This window comes from Dendrobates tinctorius, unplaced genomic scaffold, assembly GCF_039654945.1.
Source record: "Dendrobates tinctorius isolate UK_male_01 unplaced genomic scaffold, ASM3965494v1 ptg000011l, whole genome shotgun sequence".
Classification (NCBI taxonomy): domain Eukaryota; kingdom Metazoa; phylum Chordata; class Amphibia; order Anura; family Dendrobatidae; genus Dendrobates; species Dendrobates tinctorius.
In genome coordinates this window covers 7,662,596-7,680,638 of record NW_027361679.1, presented here as the reverse complement: position 1 = coordinate 7,680,638, position 18,043 = coordinate 7,662,596, and the positions used below count along the sequence as shown (strand labels likewise).

General features: G+C 43.7%; 1 protein-coding gene across 2 annotated transcripts in view; it reads left to right on the top strand.

The window, feature by feature from the left end:
• The window catches only part of LOC141100922 (venom factor-like), a 481,958-nt gene that overhangs the window by 416,937 nt on the left and 46,978 nt on the right, over positions 1-18,043 (top strand). For both annotated transcript variants that reach the window (XM_073589703.1, XM_073589701.1), the window contains exons 35-37: positions 7,994-8,080; positions 8,162-8,267; positions 15,675-15,764. In XM_073589703.1, the coding sequence (XP_073445804.1) occupies positions 7,994-8,080; positions 8,162-8,267; positions 15,675-15,764 (283 nt within the window). The remainder of the gene's footprint in view (positions 1-7,993; positions 8,081-8,161; positions 8,268-15,674; positions 15,765-18,043) is intronic.

The following is an 18,043-nucleotide window of genomic DNA, read 5'->3' as shown; positions in this document are numbered from 1 at the left end:
TAGTCTCAGGGAGTTTGGTGACAGTTGTGAGGGCCACACTCCTTCTCCAGCTGACCCCTGGAAAGAAGGTGGGCATCTGCTACATTCACGGGGGTGCTAAAGACTATCCAGTGCTCCTTGAGATGGATGGAGGTACTGAGTCCCATGAGATCGGTTTCCCTTCTGTGTAGTGGTGTGGGATGAGGAGGTAGGAATGTTGGCCTCAGGGGATACTGTCATAGGGGTGACCAGAGAAAATGTTGGGTCTGCCCAATATAGGGACCTAACTCTAAAAGAAACATTCAATAATGTAACCATTATAAATGGCATAGCGCAGGAGCCGGGGGCTGACACCAGATTTCCTTATTTTATGATGAGTGGGGACTTACTATACTGGGTTACTAAGGTCAGAGGGGAAATAGTGGAACAATTGTTGGCACCAGGACTCTATAGACGGAGGGTGTTGAACATGTCCCATTCACATGTTTTGGTTAGCCATCAGGGTGTCGACAAAAGCCAAGAACAGGTTATGCGGAGGTTCTATTGGCCCTGATGTCACTGTGAAATCCTAATGTTTTGCAAGTACTGTCCCACTTGTCAGTTAACCGCTCCCACTTCTCATTTCCCAAATCCCCTCTTGCTGTTACCCATCATAGTTGTACCATTTGAGGTAATTGCCATGGACCTGGCTGGGCCCCCATGTTAAGTCATGCTCATGGGCATCAAGATATATTGGTTGTCCTCGACTATGCTACGCAGTACTCAGAAGCGGTTCCCCTGAGAAACTGTGAAAAGTATAGCCTGTGAGTTGGTCCACATCTTTGCCTGAACAGTACTACCGAGGGAGATCTTGGCCGACCAAGGAGCACTCTTTGTGAGTAAGGTGATGAGGGATCTGTGTAAGAATTTGCAAATTACACAACTAAAGACATTGGCTTACCATCGCAGACGGACAGCCTTGTGGAAAGGTTGAATAAAACCCTAAAGAGTATGCTTAAGAAGGTCATAGAAAAGGATGGGCGAGACTGGGGCTGTCTCCACCCCAAATCTGCCATTTTCTGTCTGTCAGGATTCACAAGCTTCTACCGGATTCTCATCGTTTGAACTCCAGTATGGTCAACATCCACGGGGTCTCCTTGATATTACACCTGGCGCTATGTTTGCACCAAGAATTTGTTGAAATTTCATTGAATCCATTCTTTTCTCTACCTGTGAAATGTTTCCCTTGCCATTGGCTGCAACACAACCCTAAAGCATTAATGATCCACCCCATGCTTAATGATTGGTAAGATGTTCTTTTCTTGAAATTCTGTGCCCTTTTTTCTCAACACATTCCTTTCATTATTGTTGCCAAAGAGTTCTATTTTAATCTCATCGGTCCACAGGACTTGTTTCCAAAATGCATCAGGCTTATTTAGATGTTCTTTTGCATACTTCTGACGCTTAATTTCATGGTGAGAACGCAGGAGAGGTTTTCTTCTGATGACTGTTCAATGGTAGGATTGCTTTCTAATTACTGATCGATTTCAGCTGATGTCATGACTTTCCATGGCTTTTTACACCTCTCTTTCTTCATATGTTCAATATTTTTTCACTGTGACATTTTGCATTATTACACAAAACAATTTATGGACATCTATGGTTTGATTTCCTTGCCCATGTGGATTGGATGAGCTGTTATCGACATCTGGTGAGAATTTCATGTCAATAGCACCTTTAGAAATATATTTACTTATAAAATTGATGACGTGTTCAATACTTATTTCATCCGCTGTATATTAGTAATGCTTACCGATCCCCCAAATATACTAATAATGGATCCTGACACTTCATATACAGTATACTGTACTAATAATGCCCCCTAATCTCCAATGATTTACTGATAATGTACTTTAATGCACCTTATTTAGTAATAATGCTCCTTGATCTCCTATAAATACTAATAATGCGCTTTGTTGGTCCACCTATGTATACTAATGGCACCTGATCAACCTTTCATAGCAATAATGCCACTTGATACCCATATATATTAATAACGCCTCCTGCTCCACCCGTATATGCTAATAATGCCTCCTGATTCTCCCTCATCCAGTAATGACTCCTAGTTCCCCCATACATTCTAATGATGCCCTCTGACCCCCCCATATGTACTAATAATGACCCAAGATCCCTATATATATATATATATATATATATATATATATATATATATACACAGCTCTGGAAAAAATAAAGAGACCACCACATCAAAACCCTGTCATGGGCAGACCATTCTACTAAACCCCATTGAAAACCTCTGGAATGTAATCAAGGGGATGATGGATAGTCACAAGGCATCAAACAAAGAACTGCTTACATTTTTGAGCCAGAGGCAGTGTTAAAGACTGGTGGAAAGCATGCCAAGACGCATGAAAGCTGTTTTTAAAAATCATGGTTCCACAAAATATTGATTTCAGAACTCTTCCTGAGTTAAAACATTAGTATTGTTGTTTCTAAATGATTATTAACTTGTTTTCTTTGCATTATTTGAGGTCTGAAAGCACTGAGTTTTGTTTTTTGTTTTTTAATTCTGACCATTTTTCTTTGTCAGAAAAAAAATGCAAAATTTATTGCTTGGTATTTCAGAGACATGTTGCCAGAAGTTTATAGACTAAAAGAACAATTTACATTTTACTCAAAAATATACCTATAAAGAGAAAAATCAGACAAACTGAACATTTGAAAGTGGTCTCTTAATTTTTGCCAGAGCTGTATACATTTTTCACTCTTTGTTTCATTGCAGCCAGTTGATAAATTCAAAAAAGTTAATTTATTTTCTCATTAATGTACACTCTGAGCCCCATCTTGAATGAAAAAGACAGAAATGTAGAAATTTTTGCAAATTTATTAAAAAAAGAAAAACTTAAATATCACATGGTCATAAGTATTCAGACCCTTTGCTTAGTATTGAGTAGACGCACCCTTTTGAGCTAGTACAGCCATGAGTCTTCTTGGAAATGATGCAACAAGTTTTTCACACCTGGATTTGGGGATCCTCTGCCACTTTTCCTTGCAGATCCTCTCCAGTTCCCTCAGGTTGGATGGTGAACATTGGTGGACAGCCATTTTCAGGTCTCTCCAGAGCTGCTCAATTGGGTTTAGGTCAGGTCTCTAGCTGGGCCAGTCAAGAATGGTCACAGAGTTGTTCTGAAGTCACTCCTTTGTTATTTTAGCTGTGTGCTTAGGGTCATTGCCTTGTTGGAAGGTGAACCTTTGGCCAAGTCTGAGGTCCAGAGCACTCTGGAAGAGGTTGTCATCTAGGATATCTCTGTACTTGGCCTCATTCATGTTTCCTTCAATGGCAACCAGTCATCCTGTCCCTGCAGCTGAAAGACACCCCCATAACATGATGCTGCTACCACCATGTTTCACTGTTTGGATTGTATTGGGCAGGTGATGAGCAGTGCCTGGTTTTCTACACACACCGCTTAGAATTATCACCAAAAAGGTGTATCTTCATCTCATCAGACCAGAGAATCTTATTTCTCATAGTCTGGGAGTCCTTCATGTGTTTTTTAGCAAACTATGCAGGTTTTCATATGTCTTGCACTGAGGAGAGGCTTCCGTCAGGTCACTATGCCATAAAGGTCCAACTGGTTGAGGGCTGCAGTGATAGTTGACTTTGTGGAACTTTCTCCCATCTCCTTACTGCATCTCTGGAGCTCAGCCACAGTGATCTTGGGGTTCATCTTTACCTTTCTCACCAAGGCTCTTCTCTCACGATTGCACAGTTTGGCTGGACGACCAGGTCTAGGAAGACTTCTGGTTGTCCCAAACTTCTTCCATTAAAGATTATGGAGGCCACTGTGCTCTTAGGAAGCTTTAGTACTTCAGAAATTCTTTTGTAACCTTGGCCTTGCAACAATTCTGTCTCTTAGCTCCTTGGCACTTGGAAAAAAAGATCCAGCTCAGAAGAATAAAATCTAAAAACTTTATTCAGTTCCATAAAACATGAACAGGCTTGTGACACACCCGACCGGTTTGCCCGGAGGAAAGGTTGCTAGTGGGAGACTGGATGCATTTCAAACAGCTAGTGTTCTTAGACTTAGAATAGCTCCCAAGTGTAAGAGGTGAGTATAAAAATCACACACACAGGTGTTAATCATTAATGACAATTGCACACAAGAAGACAAAAACTTGGAAAAAAAAGAAATAAAATAAAAAACATATATAAAAGACATTGAATGAATTCAATCAACAATATAAAATGAACTCTTTTTTAACCCCTTAACGGCCGCCGATTCGCCTTTTAACGGCGGTAATTAAGGGTACTAAAACCACAGCGCCGTTAATTCACGGCGCTGTGATTTAAGTGAATAGCGCCCCCCAGTGTCGGATTTTCTCCGGGGCCTCGGCTGCCAGGGGTAGCCGAGACCCCAGAGAACATGAATTGGTCGGTTTTTACCGACCCCCGCTTTTGCGATCGCCGTTATTAACCCTATAACGGCGACCGCAAAAAAAAAAAGCCGCGATTTTACATTTAATTTCTCTCTCCTCTGATGTGATCGCACATCAGAGGAGAGAGAAATAGGGTCCCCGATCCCCCCCCGGTACCTCTCTGTGGCCCTCCGTCCCCTCCCGGTGGTCCCACGTCCCGCCGGCATCCTCCGATGGGCGCCGCCATCTTGAAAATGGCGGGCGCATGCGCAGTGCGCCCGCCGGGAATCTGCCGGCTCCGGCTGGAAGATTCCATTCATTATTTTGATCACTATGATAAATGATCATAGTGATCAAAATAAAAAAAATAGTACATAACCCCCCCGTTTATCACTCCCTTATATAGGCCAATATAATGAAATAAAGAAAATATTTTTTTTTTTCAGTTTTCCATTAGGGTTAGGGTTAGGGTAGGGTTAGGGCTAGGGTTAGGGTTAGGGTAGGGTTAGGGTTAGGGTCACGACTAGGGTTAGAATTAGGGTTAGGGCGAACTAGAATTAGGGTTAGAATTAGGATTAGGGATTAGGGTTGGGAGTGTGTTGGGGTTAGGGTTGGAGCAAGAATTGAGGGGTTTCCACTATTTGCCAACTTTGGGGGTCTAAAAAATCACTTTTGTGGAAATAAAAAAAGACTTTTTATTTTCACGGCTCTGCATTTATAAACTTTTGTGAAGCGCTTGGGGGTTCAAAGTGCTCACCACACATCTAGATAAGTTCATTAGGGGGTCTAATTTCCAAAATGGGGTCACTTGTGGGGGGTTTCCACTGTTTAGGCCCATCAGGGGCTCTGCAAGCGCAACATGATGCCCGCAGACCATTCCATCAAAGTCTGCATTCCAAAATGGCACTCCTTCCCTTCCGAGCTCTCCCATGCGCCCAAACAGTGGTTCCCCCCCACATATGGGGTATCGGCGTACTCAGGACAAATCGCATAACAACTGTGCAGGTATGATTTCTCCTGTTACCCTTGTAAAAATAAACATTTGGGGGCGAAAAGATCATTTTTGTGGAAAAAAAATGGATTTTTTTATTTTCACGGCTCTACGTTATAAACTTCTGTGAAGCACTTGAAGGTTCAAAGTGCTCACCACACATCTAGATAAGTTCCTTAATGGGTCTAGTTTCCAAAATGGGGTCACTTGTGGGGGGTTTCCACTGTTTAGGCCCATCAGGGGCTCTGCAAGCGCAACATGATGTCCGCAGACCATTCCATCAAAGTCTGCATTCCAAAATGGCCCTCCTTCCCTTCCGAGCTCTCCCATGCGCCCAAACAGTGGTTCCCCCCCACATATGGGGTATCGGCGTACTCAGGACTAATCGCATAACAACTGTGCGGGTATGATTTCTCCTGTTACCCTTGTAAAAAATAAAAATTTGGGGGCGAAAAGATCATCTTTGTGGAAAAAAATAGATTTCTTATTTTCACGGCTCTACGTTATAAACTTCTGTGAAGCCCTTGGGGGTTCAAAGTGCTCACCACACATCTAGATAAGTTCCTTAATGGGTCTAGTTTCCAAAATGGGGTCACTTGTTGGAGGTTTCCACTGTTTAGGCACATTAAGGGCTCTCCGAACGCAACATGGCATCCGATCTCAATTCCAGCCAATTCTGCGTTGAAAAAGTCAAACGGCGCTCCATCCCTTGCGAGCTCTGCTGTGTGCTGAAATAGTGGTTTACCCCCACATATAGGGTATCGGCGTATTCATGAGAAATTGTACAACAAATTTTGTGGTTGATTTTCTCTTTTAACACTTGTGAAAATAAAAAAAATTGGTTCTGAAGTAAATTTTTTGCAAAAAAAAGTTAAATATTCATTTTTTCCTTCCACATTGCTTTAGTTCCTGTGAAGCACTTAAAGGGTTAATAAACTTCTTGAATGTGGTTTTGAGCACCTTGAGGGGTCTAGTGTTTAGAATGGTGCCACTTTTGGGTATTCTGTCATGTACACCCCTCAAAATGACTTTAAATATGATGTGGTCCCTAAAAAAAATGGTTTTGTAAATTTTGTTGTAAAAATTAGAAATCGCTGGTCAACTTTTAACCCTTATAACTTCCTAACAAAAAAAAATAATTTTGCTTCCAAAATTGTGCTGATGTAAAGTAGACATGTGGGAAATGTTATTTATTAAGAAATTTGTGTGACACATCTCTCTGATTTGAGGGCATAAAAATTTAAAGTTTTAAAATTGCAAAATTTTCTAAATTTTCGCCATATTTCCATTTTTTTCATAAATAAACACAAGGTTTTTCACTGATGTAGTCAATTTCCCTGCAAGACTTGTTTACATTGTACCAAAACTATAATGCTTTCTAATTCTATTACGAATAAAACTTTCAAGATAAATGAATTTTTGAATTGCAATTCAGACCATGTTGTTTACATCATTGAGTGCAAACAGTGTAATCTCAAATACGTGGGTGCCACCATTAGAAGATTAAAAGATTGCATACGCGAACATATTTTTGACATTATACATCCAACTATTCGTAACATTTCTAATGTCTCCAAGCATTTCATAGCATAATAGAGATACCTCATATTTTAGCGCTTTTGCCATTGAGTACACTGTAAAACATCCACGTGGGGGCAACAGGGAGAAACATTTGTGTGACAGAGAAGCCCTGTGGATTCTTCTCTTGGACACCCGTGTGCCCACAGGGTTGAATCTTAAAAAAAGAGTTCATGTTATATTATCGCTTGAATTCATTCACACTCTTAGTAAATGGGATCTGTCACCATGGTTTGCCACCTAAACTGAGAGCAGCATAATGTAGAGACAGAGACCCTAATTAGATGGATGTATCACTTACTGGGCTGCTTTGTGTAGTCTTTATAAAATCACTGTTTTATCAGCACTTGAATCTTTGGAGTATTACAGAATGAGACTATGACTCCCATTTTAAATGTTCTTCAGTACTGCAGTACCACATCACAATCACATTAGACCTTTTTCGATGCCTATGTGGAATGAGCTGTGCGCTATGCCCTCCTGTCACTACTTTGTATAAGTATAAAATGGAGCTCTCTGGCCAGCCCCATCTTTCACCCGCACTGTGATATCTGACTTGATCGGCAGCACTACAACCATGTGAAGCCATAGCTACAGAGCAGTAAGGGGTAGAATCATTAGCCCGCTTGCTGATGCTTAAGTAGTGTGTGAAATAGCACCGGCATTTTATTTTATCGATCCTGTGAAATAGGAAAGTGATTGAATCTGAGGGGACCTGCGAATTTCAAGAAATGTGAGTCGAAGTTGATTCTCATTGGATGGATTTGCTCATCTCTAGGAGACACCTTTGCCAGCCTCGCAGTGATTTAGGGTCCAAACCTCATATGGGCAGGCATCATTTGGTCCATTGAATTGTCTGATTATGTTCCTGTTGTGAGGGAATGCTTACAAAATATGCATGTACCAAAAAAGCAAAATAACAAGTTGTCTAATAAAAAGGTTGTACAGTTACTGTATATAGAAAATTAAATATCATGGCTGCTGCAATGCAAAAGGCAAAATATTAAATACTTAAACTTTTTGTTTTAGTTGGCAAATAATGTAGAAAATTACATTATGAAGTTTGAAACCTACACCACTGCATCTAACGCAACCGTTGTACTGTACCTTACAAAGGTAACATACTTTTTATTCTTTCCCATTCCTGAACCTCTATCGCTTATTACTTACATATGCTACTTACAAATTCAATTACAGGTTCCTAATAATGACGTTCTTGAAATTGGATTTCGGATACATAAGAATTTTGAAATAGGACTGCTCCAACCAGCCGACATTTCCATATATGAGTATTACGATCTTGGTAATAAATGGTTCCCCTTACATCGCTATAAATTGCATTCTTCTCTAGTCATTTGTTATGGTAAAACATATTTGAAGGGTGTGCTTGCTTTAGATAACATCTTTAGATGGATTCTGTTAGGGTATATTAAGGAAAGCCTAGGTGCAGACTAGCGTACTTTTTTCATTCGAGAAAGTCTTAGTTACTCACCGGTTAACGGTATTTTTCGGAGTCCATGACAGCACCACCTGAGAGAGGGGATCCGCCCTTCAGGAACAGGAAACCTACAGATACAAAAGGGCGGCACCTCTCCCACGCATCAGTTGGATTACAGAGCACAGAGGACCACAATGGTTAATAGCATAACTTATATACAATACTATACACAACTATTTAAATTACCCGTGTACGTATAAGAGGAAGAAGTGCACACCCAAAATAGACTAAAAGGGAGGGAATATACGGGTGCTGTCATGGACTCCGAAAAATACCGTTAACCGGTGAGTAACTAAGACTTTATCGGTCGTCCATGACAGCACCACCTGAGAGAATTACAGAGAGTAATAACTATTTAGGGAGGGACTACAGCCTGCAGCACCCTTATACCAAAAGAGAGGTCTGTGGAAGCACCCAGGTCTAGCCTATAATGACTATAAAAGGTGCTCGGAGAGGACCAAGTAGCCGCCTTACATATCTGGTCGATGGAGACTTCTGATCTCTCGGCTCAAGAGGTCGCCATGGCTCTGGTGGAATGCGCCCTCAGCTTCCCAGGTGGCGACCTGCCTTTTGAAGTGTATGCTACAGGAATTGCTTCTCTAATCCACCTGGCTAGTGTATTTTTTGACACTCTACAACCTTTCCTAGGGCCTTGGTGGGAAATAAATAGGGCATTATCTTTCTTCCAAGGATCGGTAGCTGCCAGATATTCTATGAGGCATTTCCTAACATCCAGGGTATGTAGTTTTTCTTCCTTCTCATTAGCTGGATTAGGGAGGAAGGATGGAAGGACTATTTCCTGAGTCCTATGAAAGTTAGAAACCACTTTAGGTAAGTACGCCGGATCAGGTCTGAGTATTACCCGTCCTTAACCTGTATATAAGGAGGACGCCTAAATAATGCCTGGATGTCGCTTACTCTGCGAGCTGAGGTTAGAGCTACCAGGAAGGCTACTTTGAGGGACAGATTTTTAATGGAAGCTGATGAAATAGGTTCGAATGGAGCTTCCGTCATGGCCGTAAGGACTAGATTCAAGTCCCATGGCATGAATCTATCCTTCACTACTGGCCTGGACCTACCTGCTGCCTTAATGAACCTACTGATCCAGTAATTACCTGCGATGTTGCAGCTAAAGAGAGCCCCCAAAGCTGATACTTGTACTTTAAGAGTACTAGTGGAAAGTCCCATATCCAGACCTTTCTGAAGAAACTCTAAGATCTGATTTATTGGAGTTGAACCCCCAGCAACTATTTCAGAGCGCTGCAGGAACTTCTTCCAAATTCTAGCATAGATCTTGGTAGTAATGGCCTTCCTACTCTTAAGTAGGGTGTTAATCAAGTCTGGGGAGAAGTCATTTTCTTTTAAGAGTGCCCGCTCAAACTCCACGCCGTCAGATGTAGGCCAGCCACCTGAGGGTGGAAGACTGGGCCGTGGGATAGGAGATCCGGGATGTCCGGAAGAACCCAAGGATCGGACACCGACATGGTCCTGAGGCATGAGAACCATGCCCTCCTGGGCCAAAATGGAGCAATGACTATGACCCTTGCTCTGTCTCTCTTGATTTTTCTCAACACCAAGGGTAGTTGCGATAGGGGAGGGAAGGCGTATGCTAGCCTGAAGTCACACTTTATCAGAAAGGCATCTACCGCCAGGGGGTTCTCTCTGGGATTTAGGGAGAATAGTCTTAATTTCCTGTTTTCCTTGGTGGCGAAGAGATCTACCTCTGGCTGTCTCCATTTTTGTATAATCAGGTCGAAGATCGAATTGTTTAGGGACCATTCTCCTTGTTTTAGTAGGTTGCGGCATCATATTTTCTTTCCCTTTTATGTGTAGTGCTGTCAAAGATAGAAAATGCTGCTCTGCTAGTTGGAACAACCGTTCTGCCACATTCCTCAGGGGTTTGGAACGAGTCCCACCTTGGTGGTTGACATAAGCCACTGTGACCTGATTGTCGGAGAACACTCACACATGATGGCCCTGCAGATACATAAGTAACTTCTTAGCTGCCTGCTCTACTGCTGTCAGTTCTTTCAAATTAGATGACATTTTTATCTGGTGATGGTCCCATAGGTCCTGGACTAGGACTTCACCCATATGAGCCCCCCAACCGGAAGGGCTAGCATCAGTAGTGACTATGGGGGATATGTCACACTCCCAGGGAACCCCTCTGGACAAATTATCCTTTTCTAGCCACCACTCTAGGGACTCCCTTGTGCTTCGGGACAAGGTTAGCTGGCCCTCCAAGTAACCTCCAAGGATTTTTTGATGCAGTAAGACCTCGCCCTGTAGTGTTCTTAAATGAAACTGGGCCCACTGGACCGCCGGATACAGGAGGAAAGGGAACCCAGAAGGGACATGGCTTTCCTGAGGGACATGGAGGGGTTATTGGCAGCGTTTAGGATCTGATAGTGTAGGCGAACAAGCTTCTCCGGAGGCAGACGGCATTCCTGTTTCTCAGAATCTAGAATCAGGCCTAAAAATTGCTGAATTCTCATCGGCTGTAACCGAGATTTTTTGATATTAAACAGCCAACCTAACCGCTCTAGGGCCGACATTGCCCTCTGTAGCTGTTCCTTACAATGTTTTGCCGTTTTCCCTATAATCAGGAAGTCATCTAATTAGGGGACTACTAGAATGTTAGATTCACGTAGATGGGCCATAACTTCCGCCACCACTTTAGTAAACACCCGGGGAGCGACTGCCACCCCAAAAGGGAGGGCCGCATATTGGAAATGTTCAACTGACCCATTTAACTGAACCGCTACTCTGAGGAAGCGCTGATGGGCTGTATGAATGGGTATATGGTAGTATGCATCTTTTAAATCTAACACCACCATAAAGCAGTTTTGAAACAACAACTTTATTGTTGAATTGATTGTTTCCATTTTGAACGGCCGTATAACCAAGAAATCGTTTGAGGGACTTGAGATTAATTATAGTCCTAAAGGAGCCGTCTGGCTTGCGGACCAGGAACAGAGGGGAGTAGAACCCTTTCCCCCTTTCTCCCTCTGGAACCATAGTCAGGACTTTCTTGTGGCAAAGCTCATGAACCTTGGCCTCCAGGGCAGCTTGTTCTGATGTGGAAGACCTGAGAGGGGTGACCTTAAATCGATCTAGGGGAACCCGGGTGAACTCTAGTCGTAAACCCGCAGCTATCACCCCCAGTATCCAGTTGCTGCTAGAGATCAGCGACCAGGCTGGGTAGAAGGAAGCTAGTCTCCCCCAACAGCATCTAGTCATTGGGGCGGTTTTTTAGTGTCACGTGATGGACATTCCTGGCGCCCCCCTCCTCCGAACATGAAACCTGTACCTCTCCTTCTTTTGTCGTCCCATCTGCCCTGATCTCTGGACGGCCTTCTATGGAAATATCCTTTCCTGGTGAAGGGGCGTCTATAAGAAGGATTTGGGAGGCTGGGGAACTTCTCTTTATCGTTCCCAGCTTTCTCTAAAAGTTCATCCAGGACGGGGCCAAACAGATATTCCCCTCATATGGAATGGAGCAGAGTCGTGACCTGGCCAGGATATCTCCTGGCCAGCATTTTAACCAGAGGGCCCTTCGAGCTGCGTTTGATAACCCAGATGATCTAGCCGCCATCCTTGCCGAGTCTGCTGAGGCATCAGCCAAGAAAGCCGCAGCACTCTGGATGATCGGTAGAGTTTTCCGAATGGATGCTCTTGGGGCTCCGTCCTTCAGATGGGAATCTAGTTGATCTAGCCAGACCATCACGGATCTGGCTATACAAGTGGCAGCTATCGCTGGTCTTAGGGCGTCTGCTGACATCTCCCATGTTCCCTTTTAGAAAGGAATCCGCTTTTTTATCCAGCGGGTCTTTTAAGGAGGCCATATCATCGAACGGTATGGAGGACTTTTTGGAGGCTTTGGCTACTGCCGCGTCCAGCTTAGGGGCCTTATCCCATCTGTTTACCACTGGGTCATCAAATGGGTACCTCCGTCTGAAGGCAGGTGGTAAGGAGCCCCTTTTTTCGGGTCTCTTCCATTCCCTTTCTATCAGGCTCTGGACCTTATCATTTAATGGAAAAGCTTTGTGTTTCCTGGGATCTAGACCTCCGAACATTACCTGTGCCGAAAGCTCTGGCTTTGAGTCTGCTACTGCCATGGTGGACCTTATTGCTTTAACTAGCTTGTCCATCTGGTCTAATGGGAAGCAGAATCGGCTTGAGTCTTCATCCGAAGAGGATGAAGTGGAGGCCGGGGATTCCGAGGAGTAATTGTTCCTAGGGGCAGCTGAGGACTCCGACCCTGAGAAACTAAATTCTCTCCCCCTAGAAGAGTCCCTTTTAGATAGGGCTTTCATCTCTGTCCCTGTAAGGATGGGGGAGAGTGTAAGGGCCTGTCAGTCTATGCCTGGGCCCCCGTCCCCTTCCAACCCCTACCGTCTGTCGCACACATGGCTGACATAGTCTTTTGGGGTGGCCGTCTGGTAAGGGGCAACTACAGAGCGCACATTCCCTGTGCTTCTGTTTTACCGTAGCTTTCCTCCCCTGCGAAACCAGCATAAGGGAACACTGCATCAGGGTACATTCGCGGAGATCTCTTACCCATGCAGATGAGGCAGGTACCGGATCACGGAGGGAGGCAGGGGGAATCCTTTAGACTGGAGGAACTTCTGCAGCTCTGCTCACTCGTCCGCTTTCTGCTGGCCACTCGTATGAGGCTTCACCGAGGCCTCCTTCTGTGGGCGCTCCTGCACGTCCTGCTGCTCTATGGGGGTTCTGTCATATCCATCGCTGGGCCTTCAGAAGCACCCCGGCAGCATCACCTCCTGCCCTTTAAGGCCTCCCAGTATCCGGTCAGCAGGGCACTGGCGCGGCACCTCCCCCAGGAACCCTCCCGCGACCTTCCCCCGCATGATCCGTCCCCCCCACCGCCTCGGGTACCACGCGTCCCCCCGGATCGCCGCGCACACTAGGAAGGTGGCTGGCACCCGACTTCCGGTTTTGGCGTTCCCGGCCCCGCCCCTTCCGCCGCGTCACTTCCGCGCGTCAGAGGCCGCGGGAGCGCGCGGAAAGGAGCCGGCACGGCGCCCCCGGCTCTGGAATGCCCGCCGCCCCCATGCGCGCCAGCCTGCGCTTGCCGACCGGACGCAACCACCGACCCGGCCGGAGGGGGTTTGAGACCGGACCCCGGGGGGAGACTCATCAGGAGGGGCCTGCATACATACCTGGTGCCCGCATTCTGGAGACGGCTGTCCACCGGACCCTTTGCTCCGCCTGCTCTAACCACTGCCGTGGCGACCTACCCGGCCCCACCGTGGCGCTTCCAGGTACCCCGAGCTTGACCGAGGTAGGAGATCCCCCCGCTACCTGAGTCGGTCAGCCGGCCTGGGAATCCCTCGACGACTCCATGATGGACGATCTGAAGGAAGTCCCGTCCTCTAGGAACAGGAAACCAACTGATGCGTGGGAGAGGTGCCGCCTTTTGTATCTGTAGGTTTCCTGTTCCTGAAGGGCGGATCCCCTCTCTCAGGTGGTGCTGTCATGGACGACTGATAAAATCTGGTCTATTATGCTAATCAAGTCAGAGTTTGACCAGAGTGTGATCATAGTGTGATCTGATTCTCTCGGATATGGAGAATGTCACTTCAAAGAGTGCATATTGCTCTGGGGGACGCCTTGTGATTTTACAGTGGGCATATACCCTGAGATCAACTAGTTTTGCATATGGAAAAAAATGGAAAGTAATTGTGAAAAGTGGACAAACCCTTTAACAGTTTTCTTTAGTTTCCACCTATTTCTTATTGGGATTAACTGAATGTCCATTTTTTTGAGGACCAATGCAGTAGGTTTATGACTGTACACTTTGTCCAAAGAAGCTTTTTGGTTTGTAGTTTAGCAAAACTAACCATGAAATTATGATATGTTACCTATGGTCTTATGAACAGTAGTCATAGCTCTACTAAATCTTGAAATATGATTACAGTTGAAACACCAAATTTCGGTTCTAGCAGTCATTCCCTATCCAGCTTCTCAATCGCTTGGAGTTTAACTACCAAATTTGGTACAACCCTTTTAATGACCTTTCTAACAGTAGGTGTAAATAACAAGGGGTGTAATTTTGGTCCTAAATACATCTTACCTATAGTAAGGCTGGGGTCACATTGCGTTATGGCAGTTCGTTAGACAGACTGCGTTACACCGCGGCATAACGCGGTGTAACGCAGTCCGTTAACGCTGCCATTGACCCCCATTATCGGGCGCATTGTGACGCATGCCGTAAAGTGTCATGCATTTGCGATGTGCCATCATTCAGTGATGGAGTCTCGGACGCGGGCTGCAGCGTCTGAGGCTCTGTCACCGCTAGCGCAGATGAATCATCTGCACTAGCGGGTATAGCATAACGCGATCGCGTTATGCTATACCGTTAACGCAGCCCGTCAACGCTATGCGTTGAACGGGCTGGTTAAATGCAATGTGAACCTAGCCTAAGACATATTGCGCTGATTGACCAATATAGATTTATAGCGCTCCCATTTATCATAAGTATACTGTAACTATCGCTGTCTGACTACAGCTGCTCCTAGTCAATGTCCTGAAATACAGTTTTCAAACTGGGAAAACTGGCCTTTTTAAAATAATTTTTTCCCTCCACATCCAGGTATGTTTTTTTTTTTTGTTTTTTTTTACAGTTTGAGCAAAATGAAATGATAACTAATGTCAAGTTATATATTTTATATTTACACATATATTTATTTGTTAGGCAATGTGTTACCCAAAAGAATATAAAAGTACTCAGGGAGACTTTCCATCTTTTTTCATTGCTCAGCTTGTTACTGTAACTGGGGACACCATAGCAGCTCCAGTTACAGGAAAACCAGCACTCTGCCATGGCACAAATTCTTCATACAGCCCAGCTAGGTGTACTAATACCCAAGAGCTTTGTTTTTTCCTGGAGACACCCTATGGCTATGTGATCATTGCGTCCAACAGAAGCACTTGCTGTGCCAATACTTTTATTCAAAAGACAAGATAAAAGAAATGATCTGCTTCTGTTGGATGCAAAATGTCAAAGAACACTGCTGCAAACTCATGACCCATATCATGGGTAATCGGGTGGTTACAGTTCACCTTGTAAACAATCATTTTATTTGAAAAATTAATTTTCAATGCATATCACCTCTTTTATTCATACAGAATAAATACCTATAGAACATCTGCTTTTGCTTTTTTTCATTATCAATTTCTTTTGTGCAGATAAAAAGTGCAGTATATTTTATAACCTTCCTGAGGAGAGTGGCGAATTAAAGAAAATCTGCAAAGGGTCTTTATGCAAGTGTGCTACAGGTAAAAATATAGCATTAGAAACGCTATATATTGTAATAAGTTTCTTTTACCTTTTAATGTACAGCAAATATTAGAACAATCATACTTCTTACGTATCCAAGCACCAAGATGTTAGGGCCCGTGTCGGTTACACCCCCTTACCCAATGTTTCCACCACCTGACCATACTGAGAAGAAGAGCCATCAACAAACATCTATCATTGCTGGTCAGGATTGTAACTAGCAACAATCAAAAGCTATAGCTCTAGTCTAGACCAAATCCATAGTGTATTGAATTTCTGTGAGAACTTTAGCTATCAAGAATAGTGTTTGAAAAGCATAGACAGAATTTAGAAACTGGTCGTATTCTCATGTGGGTTATAACCAGGGAACCTTTGGTCAGGAGCTGACTAGAAATCCACGTTCAACATGCAAGTGAAAACCGTTTAGGACTTGTGCACACGTTGCAGATTTGCTGCGTTTTTTCTTTGCAGATTTGCTACCCAAGCCTGAACCAAAGTGAATGAGAAATCTGTATTATCATGCACACGTTGAGTATTTTTGATTTGGAGATTTAGTGCAGAAAATAATCTGTAGCATGTCAATACTCTGTGCATTTTTGCCAGCGTTTTTCACCATTGACCTCACTCAAATCGATCAAAAAACGCATTAAAAAAGCAAGTTTTTGCAGCTGCATTTTTCCTGTTAAGAGATGCAGAAATGGTGCAGAAATTTCTGCATACATTTGCTCAACGTGTGCACATAGCCTTAACTTTTTTAATTAGTCTAATTTTTAACTTAAAGGGAATGTCAGGTGATTTTTTCATTCGATACTTATGGTATCCTGAAACAGAGCTAGGGCATGTAACTTTTGTTGCTGTAGCTTCTCCAGTTTTCTTGCTGTATGCCTAGTAAAGCATATGTAAATCCAAGCTAAATACGCACTGCTCCTCACACCTATAATTGTGCCCACCCCTCTGCACTGATGTTGTATATAGTAAATCCAAGCTGAATGCACTGCTCCCCACCCCATATTCTCACCCACCTCTCTTTGCTGATGTCAGTGATAGTAAAAATCTTCACTGTCACTTAATACCACTTTAGTCTGCACAGAAGGGCTGGTGGGATTATGGGTGTGGGGAGCAGTCCACATTCAGTTTGGATTTACTATCTGGAATGTTGGTGCAGAGGGCTGGGCAGGATTATGGGTGTGGGGAGCAGTGTATATTCAGTAAGGATTTACTACCTGTGACATCGGTGCAGAAGAGTGGGCGGGGGGAGCAGTGCATATTCTTTTTGGATTTACATATGCTTTACTAGATGGTTTATGGCTGTGAATTCTCCGGTGCTTACAGCAAGAAAACCGGGGAAGCTACAGCAAAAAAATACTACAGATTCTGAAAGGGCTGCCTAAGTCTTATCTCCTGATACAATTAGTATCGTACTAAAAAAAATCACATGACAGATTTCTTTTTAATGTTTGCGATAACAATATCATAAGACAAAAGAACATCTTCATGTTTAGAATCATAGAATCATAGAATCATAGAATCATAGAATCGTAGAGTTGGAAGGGACCTCCTGGGCCATCTGGTCCAACCCCCTGCTCAAAGCAGGATTCGCTAAATCATCCCAGTCAGATGTCTGTCCAGCCTCTGTTTGAAGACTTCCATTGAAGGAGAACTCACCACTTCTCGTGGCAGCCTGTTCCACTCATTGATCACTCTAACTGTCAAAAAGTTTTTTCTAATATCTAATCTGTGTCTCCTCCCATTCAGTTTCATCCCATTGCTTCTAGTCTTTCCTTGTGCAAATGAGAATAAAGTTGATCCTTCTACAATGTGACAGCCCTTTAGATATTTGTAGACAGCTATTAAGTCTCCTCTCAGTCTTCTCTTTTGCAAACTAAACATTCCCAAATCCTGCAACCTTTCCTCATAAGACAGGGTTTGCAGACCGGTCACCATTCTGGTCGCTCTTTTCTGAACTTGCTCCAGTTTGTTGATGTCTTTTTTAAAATGTGGTGCCCAAAACTGGACACAATATTCCAGATGAGGTCTGACCAAAGAGGAGTAGAGGGAAATAATGACTTCACGTGATCTAGACTGTATGCTTCTGTTAATACATCCTAGAATTGCATTTGCCTTTTTTGCTGCTGCATCACACTGTTGACTCATATTCAGTCTGTGATCTATTAGTATACCCAAGTCTTTTTCACATGTGCTGTCACTTAGCCCTATTCCTCCCATTCTATATATGCTTTTTCCATTTTTATTGCCCAGATGTAGTACTTTGCATTTC